This window comes from Solea senegalensis, linkage group LG9, assembly GCF_019176455.1.
Source record: "Solea senegalensis isolate Sse05_10M linkage group LG9, IFAPA_SoseM_1, whole genome shotgun sequence".
Classification (NCBI taxonomy): domain Eukaryota; kingdom Metazoa; phylum Chordata; class Actinopteri; order Pleuronectiformes; family Soleidae; genus Solea; species Solea senegalensis.
In genome coordinates, this window is record NC_058029.1 from 21,129,058 (window position 1) to 21,155,625 (window position 26,568).

At 43.5% G+C, this 26,568-nt stretch overlaps 2 protein-coding genes across 4 annotated transcripts in view; both read right to left on the minus strand.

The window, feature by feature from the left end:
- erfl3 (Ets2 repressor factor like 3) overlaps positions 1 to 5,444 on the minus strand; it is a 53,481-nt gene extending 48,037 nt beyond the window's left edge. Inside the window, exon 1 of the mRNA XM_044034056.1 lies at positions 5,146 to 5,444. Coding sequence (XP_043889991.1) covers positions 5,146 to 5,167 — 22 coding nt within the window. The 5' untranslated portion in view covers positions 5,168 to 5,444. The remainder of the gene's footprint in view (positions 1 to 5,145) is intronic.
- An 18,665-nt stretch (positions 5,445 to 24,109) lies between these two features.
- The window catches only part of pou2f2a (POU class 2 homeobox 2a), a 43,241-nt gene continuing 40,782 nt past the window's right edge, over positions 24,110 to 26,568 (minus strand). For all 3 annotated transcript variants that reach the window (XM_044034400.1, XM_044034399.1, XM_044034402.1), the window contains one exon: positions 24,110 to 26,191. In XM_044034400.1, the coding sequence (XP_043890335.1) occupies positions 25,863 to 26,191 (329 nt within the window). In that variant the 3' untranslated portion in view covers positions 24,110 to 25,862. The remainder of the gene's footprint in view (positions 26,192 to 26,568) is intronic.

Sequence of the window (26,568 nt, forward strand, 5' to 3'; positions counted from 1 at the left end):
GTCCCCTTTGGTCACATTCCTGGCTAAATACAGACATTTCCACAAGTGAGGGCCCCCTTTACCAGAAGTCATTTGTCACCTTAGCTTTAAAGACGGCCATTTCAAAAACTTTATGAAGAGCAATATATGTTATATATGGTTCCTGTAGCTTAAGGCAAGTTTAATTCAAGGCTTTTTAAATGCCACTTGGAACGAAATTTAAGACCAATTTCAAAATACAGACACAAACCTGAAGGTTGCCTTTTTATTACACTGTGCCTAGCACACACTGACAGACATTAGTTTCAGCCATGCAGTGAAATCTTGGATGAATAGACCATTTTGGTTGAATTTAAACTTCCTCATGTCTTCAAGGATAAAATGCCTCTCACATGAACGTCTATGTGCAGTGAGAATCTGCTCTGTGCGGCCGGACAAAAACGTGCGACTGTTCTGTTGGTTCCCCCTATCCTGATCTGTGTAAGTTCTTTAAAAACTATATCAATTATTTTAAGATTTTCAATTACGTCAGGATTTTTTTCAGAGACTTTTGAAAGATCGATTTAGGACATATTAATATAAGATATAAGATCTGCAGTAACCCTGGTTATAAGACCAGTCTCATAAGTGTTGCCACTGTGTAAATATCAAGTGTATTTAGGAAGAGTATTCCTAAATATAATTTAAACATCAGCAATCTATTCTTGGCACCTGAGAATAATCCAGAATCTTTCAAAAGGAAGATGACCTGTTCTGTCATGGAACATCACCTGTTTCGAGCATGTTGGCTGAGCCTGATCACAGCAGGGTAGCATTCCATAAAGTGGGCTATAAAACTGCATTGGGATAATGGGAGGTAGTGGTTTTGCTGTGGTCAGCACTGCGAGGGAGTTTTCACAGATAAGGGTAATCGCTGCGCTTATCATCACAGCGGTTGTGTGTGGAGATTGAAAAGCATATGCCTGCAATTGCACACATAAACTCGCACAGGGAAAAGGTGAAATGTTCCCTTTCAATTACTTGCCCACAGGCCACCCCTTTGTCTCTTGCCCTGCCACATCATAGGGCAGGACTACGTGTGTGTGTGTGTGTAGAATAAATGGTAAAACAGCTCCATATAGCATGTCAATCACTCTGGGGAAGAAGCAAACAGCACAAAGAAAAAAACAACTATCATTTAACTATGTAGTTGAGTGACTGATGAAAAAAGGCTGTGCAAGCGCACACATACACACTCACACATACACACACTCACACAAGTGCAGTCTCTTCACTTGTCAAAAGCACCATCAAACTATGAGCTACTCCGCACCATTATGAGTACAATGAGAGGTCCCTGGCCCCACAAGTCCACACACAATCAGCCCCAGGGCCTGCCCCACTCCCACCATTGTCCCACACTCACACACACACACACACACACACACACACAATGGCCACTCCTGAGCCGGGGGTCCCACTATGCAATTCCATCACAAAAAGACACACACCAGTCCTTATCCCGTCACAGATAGAAACAAGAATGACAGAGGTGGTGGAAGAAAAATTGTAACCCTTGGGGAGGGATGGAGGAAAGTGGGTGAAATACAAAAGCCAGAGAAGAGCATTTGTGTGTGAATGTGTGTGAATGTGTGTGTGTGCTTAATCAATCATTAGCAGTCTTTGAGGTACATGTATGGAAGGATATACGACAGTGTAAGAGCCACTAGTTCTCTGTCCACAGTGCTGACTAACACAACCTGCAGAACACTTTGCCTCTGACTACACACTGTGTATAAAAAAGTGCACCGAAAATAGGACAACCCAAATTTAATGAATAGCCACTACAGGGTGACTCCGCTGGTTGCGAAAAGAAGTTAGTTTGAATTGAATGACTATGGGAAAAGAGCTTCTACTATAACATCCGTAAACAATTTCCTGAGGAGTTAACGGTCTCAATCACCCGTTTCAGGTCTTTTTTTTCAAAAGCACATGATGTACATTTTGTAAATTGTGCTGCCATTTGGAGGAAAATAAGACGATAAAACGCGGCACACACCTCCAAACAATCTGACAGACCCATCAAACACTAAAGAAGACCAGGTAAGTAAAGAGCAGTTATTAGACATAAACACATGATAAATTGGATTCTTTCCAACACCGCAAAACCAACACTGACCGGCCGCCAACAACAACAACAACATGAACAGATGCAGCTATAAAGCCCCACCATTTCCTGCTTCATCACATCAGTTCTCCATCTCAGCAGAAATCCTATCATCTATTCAGGCTAATGAAGTGGCTGTGGAAAACAGGAGTCCAAAGGAAGTGTCCAGTGATGAGAAAGAAGAGGTAAGAACACACAGGCGGCAGCTTAAAGCATGGGACATAATCCTACATCGCCAAATATCCTGGTGAGGGATGATTACTTTTTTTTTTATCCTATACATACCAAACACAAAGATGTCCACTCTTCATGATGGGATCTACATAGGTTAAGGGTTAAAACTTGTGTTCAGAATAGAAACACAGCAACGGCAGGCTATGAGACAGATGAGGAGAGCACCATGGATTATCCAGGTCAATAAATTGACTTTTTTTCCTCCTCCTAACAACTTTTTAGTGTAGTGTTACATGATCATGCCTCTGAGAAAGACATGTTATGGCACTGGTGAAAAGATTAATAAACTATGACTAGGGCTGTCAAATGTATTTAGTCAAATTTATTCTAATGGATACAGGTCATTAAAAAAAATTTCAAACAGAATTTTGGAAAGTGTGACAAGAGTGAATTAATTCAGAGCTGAAAATATTTGTTTTTGATACCTACAAAAAAAATATGAATTTTTGGAGACTTTCTCATTTCTCATAATCCGCACTCTTTAACTGATTTATCACAAAATAAACTAATGTGTTTCTTGGTTGTTGAGACTGTTACATTAGGTTTGCACCATCAACAGTTATACATAACATCTTAATCACAAGATCAATCCGTACTCGTGGTGGAGAGAGAGGGCTGAATAACACTTGTCAAGTCCACAGAACCACACTCGAGAGAACCACAGGCAAGTCAGACAAGTTAACGTCCTTTTTACATCTGTATCGGAGACATAACAAACACAGCTGGCCTGCGACACAAACGCAAACACACACCAATGCATACATCAAACCCATAAGCTGAGCGCAATCAATTTTTAGTAACCTTCCCAGAAGGACTTAAGCTATCTGCAACCACACAAACACAGAGTTCAGTGCAATAAAAGGGCTACTTGTGGTGGGATGCGGTGTGATGTCATGACAGTCTGCTCGGGGCTGCTGCTGCTGCTGCAGAGAAGTGGGTGTGTGTGCACAGGAATGTGGAGGGCTGAGGGGCTGAGGCTGGGTGCAGCAAGAGTCAGGAGGGGACAGGGTGGGGGAGGGGAGGGGTCCATCCCAAATGGAAAAGGTTGTCCCACAAAGATTGTCCATCACAGTCACACACACACACACACAAATGGCCCTATGCCAAATGCTTACCAGTAGCTACTTGGAAAGTCATCACATTGCTCCCACAGGAAATACAACTTATTAAATATGTGTTACACAGAGGGCCAAAGACAATAAATGACTGTTGTAAACTTTCAGATGGTTTCCAATAGGTCTCTTGTGCTTAAAGTCTGCTACAGGGCAGTTACTTTCATTATTAATCTTCCACTTTGAATAACAATTTAGTCGCTTAGTCTTATCACAAACTTTGGTTGGGTTTAAGATAACATCTTTAATGGCCTTGTCTTGTTTATTTCATTTAGCAAATGAGACGTGACTAAATAAATCCGCAACTTTCTCTTTATAGAGAATGAATTGTGTGAATAAAGGCATAAAGATGACATGAAATTAATAACCAACATTCAAAATTCACCTTTCATTTCAGCTCGTCTATTTTAGATTATTAACATCCCGATTAGCTACGGCACCGTGGCAGTTATATAAATAAAACCCTTGACATTTTATGCTTCATTACACACCAGTAACACTTTATGACTTTAGCAATGAACAGCTATGTCTTAAATAAAACTATGATGTTCTTTTGTCATGTTACTGACAATCAGAAATATTAAAGTGCATAGTCGGCACAAACGGAGGTACTTCCACTTCCTCCTTTAGAAAGAAAATGTAAACTGTCTGTAACAGAGAAGAGCAAGATTCAACTTATGCAAGCATTTCAGGAATTAGATCAACACACACACACACAGACTTCAGCTGATGACTGGAAAGCCCCACCACCCCCTCTCCTCCTCCTCCCTCACTTCAATATGCTGACAGGCCAAGTACCTGACAAACTTACACTCAATTACTGAGTTAATTTTAGGTTGATGATCTATGTATACCTGGCCAGAGCCAATCAGCTCAGCTCCACCAACACCAGCAACAAAACACAAGTCTTAATCACTTCCACATCTCCACTTTTGTAAGGAGTTTCATCTCCATCACAGAACAAATACAAGGACTGCCAAATATTTGTTTTATTTGTGTGGCCATTAAGAACATTATCCTTGCGAGACAGTTATGAATTTCAGACTCAGTGTATGTATAAATATATATACATATATATACTGTATATATATATATATACCTGTTGCCACTGTGCATTTCAGTTTCAAGTTGTTTGTGGTAGGAAGTTATTTATCTGCCTTTTGTCCCCCCAGTTTTTTATGTGCATTGATTGATGTGTTTTGGTGGCTCCTTATCGACCAACTTTCCTTCAGGATAACTATAAAGCTGTAGGGTGATCTCTGATATTTGGAACAAGAAAAAGAATAAGTCGAGTGCCATAAGACACCGAGAACAGACAGCAGTTGAGCTCTCTGCAGCAAAGCACGCAGTGCTTCTAGGATTTTCAGTCACTTCTCTGAAAGGTGCTGGATGGTGAAATGAGGTTGTCAGGGTGACACACCGAGGATGTCGCTGTAACAACTGTACAGTAGTTCAACCACTTCCTCTTCAACCGGAGTACAGTACACCACCTGCACCAGATTTAAACAATGACGGATCACACTGATCCCGAGAACAATTCATAACAATCGTGATACTTATCTGGCTTTGTTATTTCATCACCAGCGTAATTATACTGTCGGGTCTGCAGACGACAACAACAACCACAGCAAGTAAACAACACAATGGTGGGTAAAAATGCACACACTAACTCACCGGTATCTCCAGGTGTTTTCATTCTCTCCGCTTTAGCTCACTTAGCAAAGACAGCGAGCGGCTAAAGTTCACTCAAGTGGGTGAATTCCCCGAAGTTGCCGGTGGGAAGAAAAAGTCAGTCTTTTCGGCCTCTTCTTCTTCTTCTTCTTCGCCTCTAGTTCCCGGTGTGGAAAAGTGGCTGAAGGCACACGGCTAACTTTTTTAACTGCTGCTACAACGTCTCTCTCTCTTTCTTTCTTCCACAGCCGCGGCGCTCTCTTGTTCCGCTTCTCCCCCGGTTCTTCCTCCGCCAACCGAATCGAGCCGGACCGAGCGAATGGCACACTTTCCACTGGACTGAGGCGGTCAGGACCTCGCGGTGTGCTCCTCGCCTCTCGTCCCGCAGTTGGCAGCGGCGAACGCTGCTCAAGTTGCGGCGGAAAAAAAAGCCCGACACTCACTCACAAACACACACACACACACACACACACACACACACGGAGAAAGAGAGCCGTCCCGACTCAAGAAAGCCGACGAGCCTTTCTCTCTTCTCTCCTCCAACAAGTTCTTCTGCTAACTGTCCGCTGGCTCTTTCTCTTTACTCCGTCTCCACTGCATCCTGGTCGCTGTTTGACAACATCTCTCCGCTGCGAAGCTTCGTTACTACTTTGACAGAAGTTAACGTAGCAGAGAGGAACCTCTCTCTTTCTTTACAGAGTTTTTTTAGTCATTCTCACACCACTCAGTGGCACTCTCTCTCTCTTTCTCTCCTCCCCCCCTCGCCTCTCTCTCTCCGTCCTCGGGGTGTCGTGTTTCGCTCGCTCTCCCCTCTGCGTGGCCCGCCCACACTGACGGGAGAGAGAGAGCGGGAGGGAGGGCTAACGTGGTGAGTCACGCCCACTCACCACGAGCCCGGGCCCCGGGTTGGCGTCAATGCAGCAAGCACGCGTTGCCCCGGAGACCGCCACCGCGCGCTGCCGTGGTGACATCACATCCGAGGCGCGAGAGAGAGCAGACGTCAGTCAGCGGTTATGGCTCTGAAGAGACCCCTCCGTGTTCTGATAATTACTCTTATTAAAGTGGCAAATTGAACATGAGAGCGTCACTTCGTGATTTACAGGGGAAACAGGAAACTCAAAGTCAGTACTGTCAGGTAACACACTGTGCGTCATTCCTCTGGAGTGATGGCGGGAAAGAAAGTTGATTAAAAATAATAAAAGTACAACTTCAAGAAACTTTTCATTGAATAGGTCTCTTGTCTAGAATGGCAAAGATGTGCACATATGAGCAGATTCGTTCATAAATAGCACCTGTTGATTGTGTATAGAGTATCAAGAGTATCAAGTTTAAGTAATAACTCATCTCGATGAAACACTGTATAACCTAATATATTGAAATAGTATGTCACTGTATGTTAGTTTCTAGAGTGTTTAATGTAACTGTTAGTTGCTATAGGTTTAAACAATAAATTAACTTGTGAGTTTAACCAAAGCAATTCTTTTTAAGGAAACAATAAATAATAAAATATTTGTTTTCCTTTTGTCTGTATGTAAAGTGTGGTGCTATATTTTTATTTTCGAGGTACTATGATGAGATTTGATGATTGTTTCTGAACATGTGAGCGATTTCACTCTTCCATTTCGTCTTGGATAATAATCACCACTCACAACTGTTGCCATGCAGTTTTTAACATTTGTGACATTGTACGTCTTTGTCTTCAGATCACAACACGAGCCTGTGTGATGGATCACAGACTCAAAGCCATTCCTATTTAAGATGGCAGAAAGTAGTTCAGAACGTCCAGCTGAAGGTGACTCGCCGCATGTACTTCCAAAGAGACTTTGTCCTTTGCTTGAGACAAGGAGAGACATAGGACCAGGGTTACATCACTAACTTAATGCATATATGGAATGGCTGCTTTCATTGGTGACTGGCTAGAATAAGCACAGGAGCTTACTGGCATTGGTTTGTGACACATTTTCACTACATAGTACCTCCTCGGCTGGCTCCGCCTCCTCAACGTATGCGGGATCATCACTTCATTTTACATGCGACACACACAAACTAGTGACTAGCGACTTGTAAAGCGGTTATTTTCGATGTACTGAGTTGGTTCATTAAAAAGATTTGTTCAGTACTTCAACTATGACACAGTCTCTGAACTGAAATACAGCGGCAGGGCTTGTCAAGATCGCCAGCTTTTAGCAGTGCTGTCGCTAAATACACCAGACTCCTCGGTTAAATGTTGAGATTTTAGACATCTCCTTGCTAAATGTTGGAAAGTAACCCAAGTTTTGATGATTTTTAAGTAGTTTTAACTGATCTACAGTTCGGTATTGTTCGGTTTGATTCTCGTGTCGGACGTCGTGCTCATGCCTCTTCCTGTGACGACACTCTGACAAATCAGTGGACGGCAGTCGGACGACGTCGCGCATAGTATCAGCTTAGCTCGCCTGGAACCTCGCCAGAGCAGGTACAAAAAGCCGAGGCGAGCTGGGACCATGTAGTGGAAAGGTGGCATTGGTCACTGGTCTGACATGCCAGCAAGAATTACATATTGGACCTTTAAACTCTGAACCCCCAGGTAAACCCAAAGGATGTGACCTCTGTTATTGTATTCAGGTAAAATTTACACCTTGCCTCAAATCTGAAAATATTAAAAGTGCCAGGACAGTAAAAGTTTATTCACCTACACTGTATCACTGTTTTTTTTGGTGCAGCCACAGAAGCCACAACTTATTTAAGCCTTATTTGAATTTCTACTGAAATCCGTGGGTTGTCAAAGAAACAAGCGCTTCATGACAGAAAACAATACATTAAAGAAACTCTTGTGGTAATTTGAATATGAACCTGCATCCTGTCATTTAACAATAACGTGAAGCCAGTCAACTGTATCTGGCCCCACACACACACACACACACACACATCAGCTGCCTCACTGTTCATCCGGTCATGTCACATGACATGTTCAGACTTGTTTCCTGTCACTTCAAAGACACTGGCCTCATGTACCACTGATATGAAGCTGTCATCTGTGATCAATGTGTGAGGTGTGAGGGAGTGGGTGGGTGAGGCGTCACTGGTGGGAGGTGAAGTGAATCTCCTTCTTGTGCCTTCTTTGCAGACTGGCACCTGTTGCAAAGAGGATGAAGGCCTTGTGTGTGTGTGTGTGTGTGTGTGTGTCTGTTTGTGTGTGTTGTTGTGCCTTTTTTGAGCGTGTTGTTGCATCAGCGATACACACCACTGTGCCGCCTTGTCAACAGGATAAGAGAGTGGCTGTAAAGCTAAGTAAACAAAGTCTCCTGACAGCAGCAATGTCCATGTGGCCTGATTTACTAACAGGATTCTCCCTCCCATCACTGGCCATTCTTTGACACCCTCAGGAAACCCACTCTGCTCCAGCTGATAAGAAACTGGACCAAAAGAAGGCCCAGTAAACTGTTATCCTGTCCTGTCTTCTCCACCACAGCAGGAAAACATCTGGAAAGAGCAGCATGTTTATAGTTTGACCCACAGGTTGACAACAGGGCAATCAGCTGCACTCTGACTTCACCTTCTCTGTGTTTGTTGCCGCCTCTGGTGCGTTTCCCGTGGTTTTGGCATACGTACACCTCGTACGTAGCTATCATTTCTCAATTTTCACATGTGTATATTCCTGGTTGAGGTGAAGAGCTCTCCATCATCCCCCCGGCTCTTCACAGAGAGAGAGAAGGAGATGACACAAAGAGAAGAAATCAAAGGGAGGACAAGCTCTAGAAGGGCAGGAACCTGACGGAAAAATAAGAGTGATTTAGCAATTAAGTGCAGGGTAGACAAAATGGCTTCTCCTCTTTCATTTTCTGTGTGTGTGTGTGTGTGTGTGTGTGTGCGTGCACGTGTGTGTGCGTCTATTGTAAGTCAAGCACAGGAGATGACATTTACAGACAAATCTACAGCACAGTACATTCTGAGCACTGATAAACACTGTGCTCCACTCAACTCCCTCCCTCTTGCCCACCCATGTCCTCCACCTTCTCTTCCTCCTCCTCCTCCTCCTGCCTCGCTCTTGCCGTTCATCTACCTCTCCAGTTTTCTCTCCCCCATTCAATCTTTACTTTGCTCCCACACTGTCCTTCACAATTCAGTCGTCTTTTTTCTCTCCCCGCCCAGTTGTCCTCACGACTGTCCGTCCACTGCCCTCCCTCACTCTCACACCTCCTCTGTTCCACCTCCATCGCCATCCTCTGCCACCTCTCCATGCCTGTGTCTCTTTCCCTCCTTCACACTCATCACTCACTCACTTTCACTTTTCTGAGATTTTTTTTTTCAGACACAATATCAAGGTTGATGTTGTGATGAAAAGAATTTAAACAGCACCTTTACAAAAAAACCCAAAAACAACAACACGCGACTAAAACGGAAAAAAGGGAGCACAGTGTCTTACACTTTCACAAGGTCCTTGTTACTGTTATTTTTGGATCATTTAAAGCTTGTCCTCTGCGATATTCATCATTAAAGATTTTGAACAAACAGTAAAAAGTAGTTTATATATATATATATATATATATATATATATATACTCTGATATAACACAAATGCCTGCACCTGCACCGAGACTTTTACATTAGTATTTATTCAAAAATAGTCACATGCATGTGGCTATTATATGGGAAGAGAACTTGACGATGTGCTTGACAATGGGTAAAGTATCACAGAGCAGCCTTGTCCTATTGGTTCCACATCATCCGCAACTCCCTCTATCGCCCATCCCGCCCTTTTTCATCCATTCTATGCTTTATGTGATTCTGTCCGTTCCTAATCAGAGTGACAGACAGACGCTTCACAGAGAAAGACGGAGAGAATGAAAGGGAGAGTGGAGATTTTGTCACTGGAGTGTTTGTGCGTGCGTGAATGCTCACAGTTGGGTGTGTGTGTGCGTGTGGGTGTGAACATCCCCAGATATTTCTTGCCTATAGATTTCAACCATTAACCCACCCCCATCCTCATCCTCATCTCCCTGCTGCATCTTACATCCACAAAGTGATGTGTCATCACAAGTCAGGGTGGACGACGCCACTGAGGTTTGTGTCAGACGCTTACAAGTGTAAAAACAAGTTAGTGCACTTGAGCTCAAGAGGGTTAAAAAAGAAAAGAAAAAAAAGAAGAGTTGTTTTTATAGTGTAACTGCAAAGCCTGCCATGTAGTCAGCACTAATACACACACACACACACGTTTCTTCTACTCTGTTTCTCCATGACACAGATGGCTCGACTCAGTGTAATTACCGTGGACAATGGGTGTGGTAGCCCACTAACCAGTGCCACCAGAGGGAGACGAACACACACACACACACAGACACACACAGACACACACACACGCGCGCACACACCCACGCGTACACACATATGCCATGCATGTACATGCAGAACCTCAGTGGAAGCCAGGGCAAGACTTCTTCCTGGACAGGGCGTTAAACAAACTAGCAGAGATGTAATATTTACATCTCGGGTAAGTAATGATTCATTCTTCTCGTGACATGAACAAATGTACCCACACATGCGCATAGACGACACGCATGTTCATATAACCATTCTCTCTCTCTCGCTCCCCTCTGTCATCGCTCCTTCTTAGGCTTTCCTCTTCTTTCCTACACCCATTTTATCTAACCACTAGAATTATTTGAGTTTCTCGAGAAAAAAGTGTATGAATCGCCTCCAACGTCTTGTTCAGCTTCATGGTAAACCTTGGGGGGCAACATCTAAACAATAAAAGTTGAAGGGGAGACGGGACTCGAGATCGAGAGACACTGAGCGGGAGAGAAGACCGGATGAAAGAAAAAGCCAGCAGCTGAGGAGGACAACAAGTGCAGCAGGGTGGCGGTTAATGCCTCCCCCACCACACACACACACACACACACACACACACACACAACATTCACCCTCCAACGTCACCCCTTAGAAATGGCAAGAGCGAAAAAGCACAGGCAGAGAGGGAAAGAGTGCAAAGCTGTGGAGAATAAGGAGTGGGAGAGAGAGGGAATAAGGGAGTCAATGGGTTCTTTGTCATCAAAGAGCTTGTTTATTTTCAAGCTTGCCAGTCCAACCGTCAAGAGACACAGCCAGATATCCCTCCCTCTGTCTCCCCCTGTCCCTCTCTCTGTCCCCCTGTCTGTCTGTCTTCCTCCTCACCCTTCAGAATGTCACGAGAGGCCCGTCTTTAAACGCTATTCACACTTGCGGCGTCCGTCACTATTTTCCTCTCGTTTCCTCAACAACAGTTTGAATAAACGTCTAGGATGTCCAACCGTCGAGTTGTGACCCGAGGCCTCCACACAGTTATCCTCTGTCCACATTCTCCCTCCCTTCATACCCGTCTCTCTTCCCCAGCTGGTATTCGTACATGAGTAATGGGATTACCACAGCGAGTGGTGAGGTGGTGGAGGAGGGTGACATTGGAGGAGGAGGAGGAGGAGGAGGAGGGAGATCAATGGAAAGACAGTGATAAGTCCACCTGGAAGAACATGAAGAAGGCACATGTGATAAACGTGTTACTGGCTGTGAGCTGTATGACACTGATTCACAGAATAATTGCACAAATATAAGCGTCTAACTTTTTTATGCCAGCTCCAAGTTTCCACTGACTGATTTCTTACATTCAGGGCCACTTAAAGAAACCATCGTGACTTACTATTTTCATCCACAAGGCCCTTGACAGAAAAACCACACTCTCTTTCTGTTGGATTACCATGGCAATGAGGGAGCTATTCAAGAACAAAAAGCTCTTTTTGCGGTGGGTAAAGTATGGAAAAAGCAAGCGGCCAGTGCCCGTATGAAAGCTGGGTGGTGGGAAAGAGAGGGTAATGTGAGAGCGGGTGGAAGACACGGAGAATGTGTGTTATATTAAACCAACGTCTGGCAGGGTGTCAAGTCTGTAATACAGTAGTATACAAAGAGTGAGGGGAGAGGGAAGACGAGAAAGAGCAAAGGAAAAGGAGATCAGTTCATTTATCTCCGGGGACATGACATTGACGGACAGGGCCCTGGAGGGCGACTCGTCGGGAGAGGAAAAATGGAACCTGTTAAGACGGAGGGAGGAGGGGACGGGGGTGTGGAAGAACGTGAGCAAGGCAGGAGCGGTGTTAAGTAAAGCAAGTGTCAGGCTGGAAAGGAGAGCGAGGTATGCCTGACAGTGTGACAGCCGCTATATCGAGCACAGTGTATGCTGACACGGTCTCCTCTATCTCACTGAGGAACAAACTTCCTATTGGCACGGTGCAGAGCTTCCTCTTTCCTTCTTTACTCGCTCTCACCCTTCAGTGACCAAAGTGCATGCTGCCCCATTGCTAATATACATCACGTGTGTTGTCTTTGATTGAAATACATTCTCAGTCTCACTACTACATCCATCTTACTTCCTCCAGTGTATACTTCCTCCCCCAGAAATGAACCCCTTAACGTCCGTCTGGACAAAAAAAAAGTGCTTTTGCCAAATTTTTTCAAAATAACTGTCAATATCTGGCAGTTATTTACAATTGACTGCATGTTAAACTAGTGTAAAAATCCACAAAATGTTCATTTGAAATTCAAAGAGCATAAAACAAATTTAAAATAACATTTATTTGAGTCTTTGTCAAAAAATTTTAACTATGTACAGGTGTTTCTCCAACTCTAGCACAAGTTACCGTAATAACCACATGTTGGCTTTGACTTTCACAAATCGATAGCACAAACCGTCACGTAAAGACGGTAACGCAAAGTGCATTTGTGCAAACATGTCGTCTACGATACGAAATATGGATTTTTATGGATTTAAAGAGTGTTAGAAACATTTGGCTCATGTTAGTACACTTCTCAACAAAATGTACGGTATTACTCTTGTCATTTTTTAGACATTTTAATGCAGAAATGTCATATATTATACCTTAAAGCACTCAGTGGAGGCCAAACCTTTGCCAGGGCTTATTATCCCTGTCAGCTGTTGCTTTCACAGTCACTATCATATAGTGACAGGAGGAGGGAAAGTGTATATATATATAACTTTATATCCATCCACCTTCTACCGCTTTATCCTCCACGTGAGGGTCACAGGAGGAGCTGTGCCAATCTCAGCTGACACAGGGCGATAGGCGGGTACACCCTGGACAGTTCGCCAGTCCATCACAGAGACACATATAGAGACAAACAACCACCCACTCTCACACTGAACATATACAGTATAACAGACAGACATGCCCTCTTTTACTCTGCTCGGCAAACACAGTGAGTTTCAGCAGCTTTCAGCTCTTTGATTTCTGGGTTTCGTTGTTTTGGTTCATGCTTTTCACCCTCACATGCTTTGTTTTCAGGCATGGGGTCAAACACGTTACCTGCAGGCAAACGTCAACAAGAAACATGAGGAAAAATGAACGTTGTGTAGGAATTTAACAGCTAAAAAACTAAAAGGACGGAAACTGTCTGAACGTTGTACTTTTAGCTGGACGTGCCAAACGGGCCACAGTTAAAGCAGATGTTTGAAGATCCTTTTACCTGACCCTCTATTATACTTCATCACAAATGCCAGTTAGATACTGTTACATACGGTCCATGAGCCAATGTGTGGTCTATCTAAGTTTCCTCACCGTTCATTCCTGTACAGTAAAAATATCCACGTCTCTCTCTCCTCCATATGTGTCACAGCAAGTCCAAAATTAGATTTGGTTTCTGGATCAGTCCCGCACTTTGTTTGTGTGTGTGTGTGTGTGAGGCATGTACAGTATGTGTAGAAGAGGTCTAGGTCAGATCCAGTAACAGCCTCAGCGTCTCCCCTCTCGCTCATCCCCAATTAGTCATTCTCACGCGGAGCTAAGTCAGGGTCATTCATCCCCACTTCAGACTAGATCACCCGGAGATGTTTGGCCACCAGCCACAGAAAAACCCCACGCCCACCTGATACCATACATTCACCGCATACGGAGAATAGTGCTGAGCCCGGTTCAGATAACCCCGCAACCACACGTCTCCCCGGGACCTCGCTTCAAACACGAGTTCACGTTTGGCAGGTCACCGGACGCAGGAGCAGATGACATCTGGCAGGCGCCCGCCTCCGAAGAAGTGTCATAAACATGCAATTTACGCAAAACGAGTGGCAAATCCCACCAGGATCCATCTCCTTGGACCCAGTCCCCTCACTAACCCCCTCCTCCTGCGTCCTCCCCTTCCTCAGCTGGGCATGGAGACAGCAGGCCTGTAGGTGGTTCAGTTATGTGTCATACATTACATGCCAGTGCAGGGGAGGAGGACTGACACAGAGCATGTGTTACACTTGCTCAGTTTGATGTGTTCTGCCCTCGCACAGGCACTGCTGTGGGTGGCATAGCTATGTGTCATAATCACCATCATCGTTTGCTTTGTCGGATTCCTCCTCATATCTGCATGGCTGTGTGTGTGTGTGTGTGTGTGTGTGATTGTTTCTCGCGCTGCTGTTCTGTAGGTTTCTTTGTGGAGGTTGCCGCGCAGTGGGCTCATTCACAGTGTGGGAGCTGCCCGCTGTTGTACAGTAGCACTGATTTCTCTTGTCTGACCTGCATGTGCCATTGTGTTTTGTGGTCGTTTGATGGCTTGTGTTTCACATGATGCAAGTCCTACGTCTAATTACCGGTGCTTTGAAAGCTACTGTGTTGTGTGTTTTAGTTTGTACTTTTAATTCTGACCCTTAATCACACTTTGATGTACTCTGTTAATCAATGACACTGTAGTTTTACTTGATGTTATTTCATTGGCATGTTCTCCCTGTGTGTGTGTGTGTGTGTGTGTGGGTTTTTTCCGGGTTGTCCGGTTTCCTCCTACAGTCCAAAAACATGCAGATTTGGGGATTAGGCAAATTAGACACTCTAAATTGACTGTAGGTGTGAGTGTGAGAGTGGATGGTTGTTTGTCTCCATGTGGCCCTGTGATGGACTGGCACCAGCGCCCCCTGTGACCCTCATGTGGAGGATAAAGCATTAGAGGATGGATGGATGGATATAAATAGAGTCTGATTGATTGACTGATACTCTGTGAGTGCCCTACTGCTCATGTTGACATGGGGCAATTTAAATAGAATAAGCCACATTTTACTAGATTTCCAAACAGTTTTAAACCTCACATATGATGAAGAGTTAAGAATGGAGGCACTCACCAGGCGGAGAAGACGCCCCTCAGGCTGAGGTCTTCTGCAGCAGTTTCCCCCAGTTAGAGTCCAGCTTGTGTCACTATTATCTGTGCTGACAAATAAAGGCAAAAAAATTCCCAAAAATATCTTCAAAGGAAAAAAAAGAAAGAAGAAAAATCAAGAATGATCAAACAGCAGCTCGGTTTGCTCCGAGTTGTTTCACTTTCCTCTCATAACCATCATTAAAATTGTTTGTAACTTGTGCCTCTCACGATCTCCTGTTTCATTTCAGTCCAGACCGACTCCACTGCCTTTGTGATCACAGGTTTGTGGTTAGTTCCCACTGACCACTGCTGCTCTTGAACACACCACAAGTGGTCTGGCCGTAATGATGTGGTGCAGAGTTCCAGTGTGTTGCTTTTAATAATGGCAAAAGTGATACATTTGGGAAACACATGGTGAGATATGAGAGGAACTGGCGCACAGATACAATCACATCAGGTAACACTTTTTAACTCAATATGTGGATTCATATTCTGATTGTGAAATGAGTTTTTAGGCGGTTACGTTTTGTCCTTGTCTGTTTCTCTGTGACAGATGTGATGACATTTGCCGGAGATGTAGGTTAGCCCAAAGGAAAGGTGATTTGATTTTGCTTGTGATCTAAATATGGTTGTAGAACGTGGATTTAATTCATTTTTCAATAAAGCATTTAACTTTGCGAGACAGGGAAGTGGTAAATGGAGAGGCCTTGGCAGAGGTTTGTGTTAGTTTTTCTAAAAAATCACAAATCTGACGTCGTGACTGAACTCAGTTTTGTCTTTGTTCCAGTAAATTTGAAAGCTGACGGATTATGGATTTAAACAGGGAAATACACCGATGTTCTTTGGAGGTCGATGGATGAGGCAACAGTCGCTTACACAACAAAACATACACACACACACACACCATTGCTCAGGGAAGGAAACCAGATCTGTCTGATGGCACTTTACCACTCACACTGTCTCTGACTGGCACCAAACACACACACACACACACACACACACACACTGGCAGAGCTCCTGTTTAAACTGACAGCTGGAGTTCTGTCTTCTCGTACCACTGACACAGTGAGGCCTTATTCGTACCCAGTTCCACCTTTGCTGGGATTCTTCCAGACGCTGTTAACCGACTCCTCACCTAACTAGATACACTGCTCTCCGGTTACCCACGTCATGCCAAAAGCCTGGTTTTACAGTCGTGGTGAGCAACGTTGTAATATCAAACGTTTAGCACTGATGATTAAGAAGAGAATTTTACTCAAATGCACTTAAGCTCTGAAAGAAATCCTTGAGTTAACCTTTTGAATAACACTTCACTGCGAGTCCTCTTACATAACATATAATACATGCTCATAGCTCTCTATAATGTGAGCAGATGTGTCGTTATTTCAAATAGTCAGAGACAGTACAGAATACATCGTCACAGTGTGCCTCTATATATTGTTTGTATTCATTTTCATTCAGTTTTTAATGCTATGGAATAAAGAAATACAATATTTGCAGATGAAACGCACTTAAAAAGGACATAAAAATTACGTTTTGATCTACAAATACTTAGCAAATACTTTAAATCAGAGTCACTGTTTGGATTTGATATTATTTGTCAGCATACAACTCACAGATACTGTCTCACCATAACAGCTTCGTTTTGAAGAACAAATATTATCCATCAGTGTGACAACACAGCAACATGGATCTACCCAAGTCACCCCAGTGAGAGGATCACATGCTCACCACCGCCGTCCGTGACTCAGCTCGGAGGTGGGTGTCTGAAAGCTGTCACACTTACACACTCCAGCATCCTACCTAATCATCCACCTACTGTGCCACACAGCGGGAGCAGAAGCGAAGGAGACGCACTGAAGGAGAGGCAGTTAAAAAGAGAGGGATGTGCGTGTGTGTGTGTGTGGGAGAAAAGGAGGAGGAGGAGGAGGCGAAGAAGAGGAATGTGGAAGAAGACAAGACAGCAGTCAGATGAGAGGATACAGCATCACACTTCTGGATGAGGAGGAACAATGGGTAAAGGCCATATTTATGCAGTTCTGCTTGTTAATTAGCATGTTCTTCTGACTCGACTGAAGAATGGAGGGAGGGGTGAGGATGATCTGACCCCCACCCTCAGTCTCCCCCCCTGCCCTACATCCACAGCCCACCAATAAATCTGCTGGGTGGTAAATTATATCCAGAGGTTGAGGAGAAAAGATGCTTTGTAGTGCTACTGAATGCACTTGTTAGTGTTAGTGTACTTTTCATATTGTTGCATTAATCATAGTGTAAAGTATTTTCTTTTACTAAATAATTAGTAAAAGAAAAAAGATCTGATTGATAATTAAAGTAATACTAATTGTCCATTCTTTCATCTTCTACCACTTTATCCTCCACATGAGTGTCGGGGGGGTCACTTTTTTTAAAAAGTAAATAAATGCATACATACACTGACTAAAGTGTGGTGTGAGTAGAACGTTCAATACAGATAACTATCAAAAATAATCAATAACAATTCAATACATCATTCACTTATAAAAACAATAGAAATGCAAATTAGGCATTAGACTTGTCTTGTCAAAGGTTTCAATATCTTTTTTAAAAATGACACAACATATTTGTAAATTAAGTATATTTTGACTCTTTAATGTATTTTCACTCAACTTTTTCATTTGACCCTTTTTTTACGACATTTATCAACTCCGACTTTGTCATCCTCAGTGAAAACTGCGTTAACTGATTTATGCATTCATTTGTCAAGTATTGTATGAATGAGCTCTGAAATGCACGCGCCTTCTTACCTGTGGACACTGGAGCTGGAGGAAATGGTGGCTTCACGTGGCCTCTGCTGGAGGAAAGATTTGACATGTAACAGCGCCCTCCTCTGGTTAAAAACCAGCAAGACCGATGGTGGTTCCACCAAACCACGTGAAACCTGTGGTTAGAGAAGTGGAGGAAACAAGCGTCCACACAGGAAAAGAAGAGCTTGACAGATAAAGAAACAAGACAAGAGGCAAAGAGGAGCAGAGGGGAGGGCAGTGGGTCGTCTGTACAGTTTTTGTCTCCTGTTTTTATTTGGATGAATGAAACACTTTCAGTTACAAAAATGACTTAAAATGAACAACACTGTACAATGAACAAGCAGAGATATTTTTCTTTTCTTTTTTTTTTGGTTTTCAAGATAAATACACTAAAAGGCTAAGTTGCTACCACGAGGGAGGAAGGGAGGGAGGAGAAGTTGGGAGACAGAAGGGGAAGGGAGGGGTGTTTTTAGGTGATGGGTGGAGAGGTAACATACACACACACACACACACACACACATTGAGGAAACAAGCTGACTGTTGACAGGAGGAATTAAAGCTACATGTACTAGGAAGTAGGGCAAACAGGACGTTACAGTTGACAGTACAGGTCATGTGTCAGGTCATGTGTCGGGGCTTGTTGCCGTCCAAAAAACAAAGGAGTATGTTTGTCTTTTTGCAGCTAAATGCTGCAGCAAATCTCACACACACACTCACTGACTGTCAAGCAAACACACTCACTCAGTCATTCATTCACAGGTGAACATGTGCTTGACTGGAGACACCCCTAACAACCCCTCCTTTATTTAGTCACCACTTCCAGTGAAACATCTCAAACTTCCCCTTGTTAGCCAGCGCACACACACACACACACACACACACACACACACACACACACACAGACAGACAGACACACACATCCAGGGGTGATGGTCAGACAGTTGGACGTTAAAGGACCAGAACAGTGTGGTAAACCAAATGAAACAAAGGGCAGAGGGGCTGATGGGAGTTCAGCAGGACTCTGGCAGCACGAGCAGAAAGGACAAGAACTTAAGAGGGATCAGAACAGCTACAAAGATACCAAGAGAAACTTCATTATCATCATCATCGTCATCGTAGTCGTCGTCATCATTATGATCATCATAATTATGAGAAGCTTAAGATTATTTTTCCAATGACAAATACTTAAAAATATACATTTCATCATCATCATCATCATCATCATCATCATTTTAATTATCATCATCATCATTATTATTATTATTTCCCTTTGGATTGCTGAGGTTAATGCTTCACAGACTGGCTTGCTAGGTGACAGCAGATAAAGGAGAGCAGGCTGAAAGAAGGGATGATAGAGAGAGAGAGAGAGAGAGAGAGAGAGAGAGAGAGAGAGAGAGAGAAGGATGCAGTGGAGGTTATATGTGTTGAAGCGAAGGTCAAGTTAGAGCTCTTTGGTTTTCTTCTTCAATATCTGATTTGCTTTGCTGTGTTGCTGGAGAACCTTTGGACTAAAGCTGTATTGTAGAGAAGAGATAGAAAGAGGAAGAGAGAGAGAGAGGATGAAAGGGAGGAAGTGTGTGTGTGCAGATGAGTGGGTGAAGGAAGAAGAAGAAGAAGAAGAAGAAGAAGTTGCTTTCTTTGCACCGCTCGCTGCTTCTCTTCTTCTCCAGCTGCAGTTACATCTCTCATGTAAAGAGACATTTGCTGTCTCTGGAAGTGTCTTTTTCTTCTCTTCACGGGGATTAAAAGCTGATTCACTGTCTTGTCTGGGCTGATATACTGTATCTGCATGGTAAACACAATACCAAGCAGCAGTCACTCACTCTTTCTTTGGATAAATGTGACCAAAATCACGCGGTGCAGTTCAAATATACTTAAGTCATTACTGACGACACTGTTCAAATTTACTTTGGTGTAAACAGCAGGAAGGAAAAAGCGCTCTCACGTACTCTGTCGACAGCTGATCTTTTTAGTGTTGCCACTGATAACAGCTACTTCCACTCCCACACTCCACAGAATAAAGTTAGGCTCGTGGAGATGAGGGGAAGCTGAGTGTCTTCTCCGGGGGAGGAGACGTCGCCGAATTGACCGTTGTAATGTTTGCTGTCCTATAAATCACACACATCTCATTTGCATAACAACACACAACCATGGCACAGCTCACTGTTCCGTGTGTGTGCATGACAAACAGCATAGCCTATTTATTTATGACTGCTTTGTCAAATTATTACATCCTAGTTTCCTGGGATCCAGCTCTAGATATGGACTAGACTTGGAACTTGGAACTTGGTCTTGACCCAGTCTCAGTCCATAAAATCCTGACTTGGTGATTGGATCCAAGTGATCTTTGTAGTCAGCTTTGAACCCAACAGTAACACTGGGTATAGGAAGGACTTAAGAACAATAATTCCATAACATCTTTCACTCTATTGTAAATCCAGTGACGTGAGACAGAACCAGGCTTGTGAAAAATCTGGCGTGAAAACTACGTTTGATGGCCTGAGGGATGAACTTCAACTACCTTTAATTGAAATGGCTGCTCTAGGCTTCGTGTTTACCACACAGACGTGAGAGAAAACTACTTTTACAGAGACTATGCAACTGTGTGGAGAAAGCAGCAGAAAAAAGCATGTGGAGGACAGCGGAGTTTTCTTAACACCCTCGTGGATATCAGGGATTTTGGGGGAGTGTGTACATTTTGCTGGATCCTGTAGCAGGGCATTGACTTTGGTATCATTCACTAAGGAGGTATCCCTGCCACAGAGACCTACACTTCACACCCGGGCCCTTAAAACCCTGAGGCCGTCCAGAAAAGTGCAACTCCGCGTCCATTCATTCCTTCATTTGCTGACCTGTACACCTCTCCTTCCAACTTCCACTTTCTCAACAAACACCGGTTCATGGAAAGTGTCACCTAGCAACCTCGGTCTCAGCCGCTCCCCAGTCACCTGCCCTGCTGCGCTCCGTGATACACATGGACATCAAGTGGTCAGTATAACCCCTCATCAGGCAACAAAGGCCTCAAGGCGAGAGAGGGCTAGGTGACCTTGATGATACCATTTGCTCTTTTGAGGCAGAAAACCAAAAGCTTTTCTTTCTTTCTTTCTTTCTTTCTTTTTTAAAGCCTAAAGTGGATCCAGGTTTGATCCCAGATCTGTACCAAAGAGCAGCTTTAAGCCCACAGTCCATGTTTGACAGGGAGGAAGCAGCACAGGTCAGGTTTGAGGAGAGGGCTGTGTTCAAAGCTCGATACAGACAGCGGGGGGTGTTTTCCAGGGGGACAAGGTAGGTGGATATGTGTGTGTGTGTGTGTGTGTGTGTGTGTGCAGACTGGAGCAGGAATCAGTGAGGCCTTTTTGACTTGAGAAAAACAAGCCATCTATTCTATGATCCAGGATCAATCGCAAATGTTCTTATGTATTTATCTCCAATTTATTTCCATAAGGACAGTGACCTTTGATTAAGCCTCCCTGTCTCTGCTCCTGGTCACTCACACACACACACACACACACACACACACACGCCGTCCACACGTACCATCCTGGTGCCCTCATCCCCACTTGAACCCCGCATTTTAAAGCATTCATCTATTTGGTTTATCATCAAAGAATATGAGGTATATGATGAACTATCTCTCTTTTACGCCCCACAGTGGACAAAATAGTTTGAACAAAACATACAGAAAAGTGGAAATAAAAATAGATTTGGAGAATTAAAAAAACAAAAAAAAACCAGACAAAGAGAGAAGTTAGAGGGCAATTTGCAGCCAGGAAACTAAATACCCCCTCTTTGTCATCTGCTCCCTTCTTCCCTCCTCAGCCTTTGCCCCAGCTGATCTTCGTCTTGTGTGTTTTTTGGTTGTGTAGCTGTAAAGCTTTCAGTGTGTTCTATATAAATATAGAGAACAGAAGCATCACTGTGTCTGAGTGAAGCACCTCATGCAGAACATGAATGGCATTTACCATTTTTTAAAACATTCTTTCAAACTTTCTCTTTCATGATCACATTATTAGGAGACACAAAGGCAAGTGTGTGTCCAGAAAAGTGACCCCGCCCCCCCTAAATGAAATGATGAGGTGTTTATCCACACAGTGCAGCCTCTGAGCAGCTCCTCCTTTGCAGAGGAGAGTCCACTCAGTCCCTGCAGGACTCGTGGTTGCATTTCGGATGTTATTTGGTTTAAAGAGGTAAGAAAGAACTTCAGCAAGGGCAAAACATAGTAAGAAAAAAAAAAAAAAAGAACATCCCAGAATATGAAAAGAAGCACAGCTAGAAATAAATTATCAAATAAATAAGACAAAAAGGATAAGCAAATAAATCAACCCTACCCGAATAAATAGTACAATCAAAAGTCTAAATCATCATTAATATGTAGAAATAAAAAAGTCCAAAGAGAGATAGTTAAATTTTTGGTCTAAAATCAAGTTATTATCATCAATGTTTTTAGGATCTTTTTTTTTTCTCAAAGTCTTTTTTGTACGTTTTTTCTTCATAATACATTAGCGATAAGTAAGCAGTAGAACATAGATCTTTTTTTTCTACAAAATCTATAGAAGCACTAACAGATACATTCCATCTAAGAGTCAATGTGGAGAAACGGCGCGAACCACCCACACACGTGTGAAGTTTGGTTTGTGAGAGGATTCTCGCGCGTCGACTGTTTTTCTGCTGCGGACCAAACCAAATATTCTTTGGATACGTTTACGTCCAGCGCTCGAGCCTTTCCACTTGACTGAGGCTGATTCCGTGAGTATTAGTCTGTATGGTTTAGGCGTCACATCTGCAGCACCTACTGGTTTTTTTTTACACTTACATACAGAAAAACACACTGTTTCACCTCAGGCAAACTGGCACTAACCCATGTCTTTGCCTGCATGCAGAGAAGGCAGTTCCTCTTCCTCTCTACTGTGTTTGGTTTACTTCAGTTATTTGGTTTGGTATTTTTAAGGTTTTTGCAACTCAATTCTTTGTTTTTTTGGCTTTTTGGTGTGTGTTGTCTTTTCTCTGCCAAGACAGTCTGTTTCTTTATCTAATAAAAATCTGGAAGCTAAATTTTCACAGTATTTTTTTTTCCAACCACCTGATAAAAATCTCTAGCACGACTACGAAAAAAATAAGGAGCTCTTGTAGTAAGTAAGCGAGTACGTTATTCCAAATGAGTAATAAGCACTAAAGTACAGTACATAAAACAGCATCAAGAGACACAGCAGAGATATAACAATCAGAACCAACCAACAGAAAAATAAAAACAGATTTCTTTTAGAAGATTTCAGTTCAGTGAGGTCATTTGCGTTTAGCTCCATCCAGGACCAGAGAGCTGAGCCAGAGAGAGGCAGAGGAGGGGAGGAATTGTCTGTCCTTCTTCCTTCTCTGCCGTCTGTCTGTCTGCCCGTCTTATTTATCTTTCTATCCATGCTACACAGTTTCAAATGCTGCAGCCCTAAAGCTAACACACAGACGGACACACAGACAGAGAGCAAGAGAGATGCTTTCACGCCTGCACTTAGTCCTCCTCGCCTCCTCCCTCCAGCCACATTTGGTTTGGGTTCTTTTTGGTTTGCTTCTGTCATTCCTTGGGTTGTGTGTTTTTTTTTTTTATTAGTTTGTTTTTGGTTTGGGTTTATTTTTGGTATCCTCTTACAAAATGTGTTTCCCTCAAACTGCTCCCAGCACAAACAGTGTGTGTCCCTCCTTTGCCTGTTCCAGCGTACCCTTCTTTCTCGGGCTGGGGGTTTCAGAGTAAAGGATCAGTTCCCTAAATAAAGCTTCCCCCATGGGCCAGGTGCAGGGGGGATTACAGCAGGGGTTCCACGTCCTGTTCTCAGCCACCATCCCGCCCCCTTGGTGTCTTTATTGTCTTCGTATGTCTGGGCCGAGGCTCCTCGAGACGAGCCCGGCCTTGAGAATGCTTTGGTTTTCCATTCGAGAATTAATGGCAGTGTGAGGTGGAAAATGACAGTGAAATGTGACTGATGGAGTGGTGATGGAAACAGACAAATATCAGGTGTCGGGGCGTCTACGCCGACAGACGAGGCAGGAATGAGAGGCGGCTGTGACTAAAGTTGGCTTTATTGACTTGTTTAGCCTTCAGTCTTAGCGGCTGTTACTTCAAATCATCAATCAAGGCCTTATTTCATACTTTTAAAACGATCACCACTGGTAATAGGTTATCTGTAAAGATACATTGCATAACGTTGGCTGATTTTTGTTTGGTGTTATTATTCTGTTATTTGTCTGCAGCGTCCGTCATCAAGCAAAACTATCAGACCCGACTGAGGCGAGTGTTTGTGTTCAGTCATACGGCGACCTCTTCCAGCGCTACTGTAAAACAAATCACTTCCTGTGTGCAGCGCAGGAATGTCGCTGTGGGCCGGTAATCTTGATCAGCACTGTGTGAACTCATCTGACGACGGTTTGAACCGAACAGACATTTGTTTGTATTTAAAACTTATGCGAGTCTGACTTCACGCACACATGTGACGCCACATGTCTCCATCATGATACATTCATTCACACTCTGAAATCAACTTGCAGTGTGCCGACTCTATTTTTGATCTACTGGCACTTGGTGAGGACTGAGATGAGCGCGCGTTCACCCTCGTCGTCTTTGTTCCTGCAGAAAAGTCACAGTTACAACAGAGATGCATGTAGGATGAAGACAGTGATGATGATGACAGTGATGATGATGATGACGACGATTCCAAAAATCAACACTTCAAACAATAAATAGGAGCTGGACTATATATAAAAAAATGGCGCTAATAAATAATAACAATAGAAAAATCCAAACTTTACTTCTCAAAGTGTAAAAAATAGATAAAAAAAGGAGAGAAAATCTTTGTTATGCTCTTATACAACCGGAGGAAGGTAAAGAGACTAAACGCATGAAGGTACAGCTCTATTGGCAATGATTTTACAAAATGAACCAAAACAGAAGTCTAGCATGAAACCCTACGAGGTGACAGACAGAGGTGATGGATGGATGTGGGATGACGTGGCTCTGCATGTGTGTGTGTGTGTGTGTGTGTGTGTACATAGCAGTAGCAGTAAAGTCCTGGTCCTGGATAGCTTCAGTATTTACATGTCCTTTGAATAAAGCTTTTCTCTCCGTATTTTTGGTATTTGGGATTTTGGTATGGTTGACTTTTTTTCGTCATTGTGTTTTCCTCCTCCGCCTCCTCCTCAGGTTAATTTTTGGTTTAAATTTATCCTCCCTACTCCTCCTTCCTTCAGACCCGCAGCTTTTCAAAAAAAAAAAAAAAGATAAGAAAAAAAGAAAGGAAAAACGTGAGTACAGTCCTCCTCTCCATTTTCTTTTTGTCCTTGCCGCCATTCCTTTGTCACATAGTAGAGTTCTTTTAATCGTCATTTTTGGTTTCTGCACTTCAACATGAATCCCTGCCATCTCTTCCGTTCTCTTTGTTCAAGAGTCATTGGTTTGTTTTCCTTCAGAGAGGAAGTGTGGAGAGATGCCACGTCGACATCGTGTGTTATTGACAAGAGTTCCCATGTTGCTTCGTCTCCATCTGCTTTGACAGATTAAGATTTTTGGTTTCAATCTTTCCCTTTCCTCCCCTTCTCCCTCTTTTTTCCACTTCTTTCCCTCTCTCCATCTCTCCTCTTTCATTCTGTGTATTTTTGGCATCGAAAGACTTGGAGAGAGAGAGAGAGAGGGAGAGACAGCCATTGCGAAAAAAAGAACGGAAGAAGAGCGCAAGAGAGAGAGAAAGAGATAGCTTTGGTGTGAAAGGCGTGGTTCCCATTTTACTCCTTCCTCCTCCTCCCTGATTGGCCCTTGGTGTGGTTACTCAATCTTGGACCCGCCCAGGGAGGGCGGGCTGTGTGCCATTTCGCTGGAGGAGCAGGAAGAGGCGGGGCTGGAGCAGGGGGAGGGGGAGCAGGGGGTGGGACTGATGCTGCTGGCTGAGGGGAAGGGCGAGGCCTGGGAGGCTTTGGCTACGGCGGCGCTGACCAGTCCAGCGCCAGGATGCTGAGTCATGTGGAGGAGAGCGGGGTGGTTGAGGAAGAGGGAGGAGGGGAGGCCCCCTCCCTGACCCGCAGAGGCCCCAAGCATCACTTTACTGACCCCCTCAAGACTGGAAAGAGGCAGCTGACCACCACTGGCTGCTAGGGCTGAGGGAGAGAGAAGACAAAGGTTAAAGGACTATACTTTGTTCTAAATTAAATGTGACAATTTAAACCTTCAATTTAGTTGATTGATGTTTTTTAATTATGCGCGTTTGGTGCAACTTGAACATGATGATGTCTTGACATAAGTGATCACGTTACTGTAATGGAGTACTTGTACTTTTTAAAGTTGGAATTTTACTTTCACTTAACCCTTAGCGCCCACATGGCACTGATCTGTGCCGCAGGTGCACCCATGGTAATTTGCCGTGGGAATAATACACAACTCCTTATATGGACATCATGGGGGTGTGTGTTTATAGGTCACATATTCTGACTTTAAAAGTGTATTTTATTCCCCGTCCTTATGTGTTTATATCGCA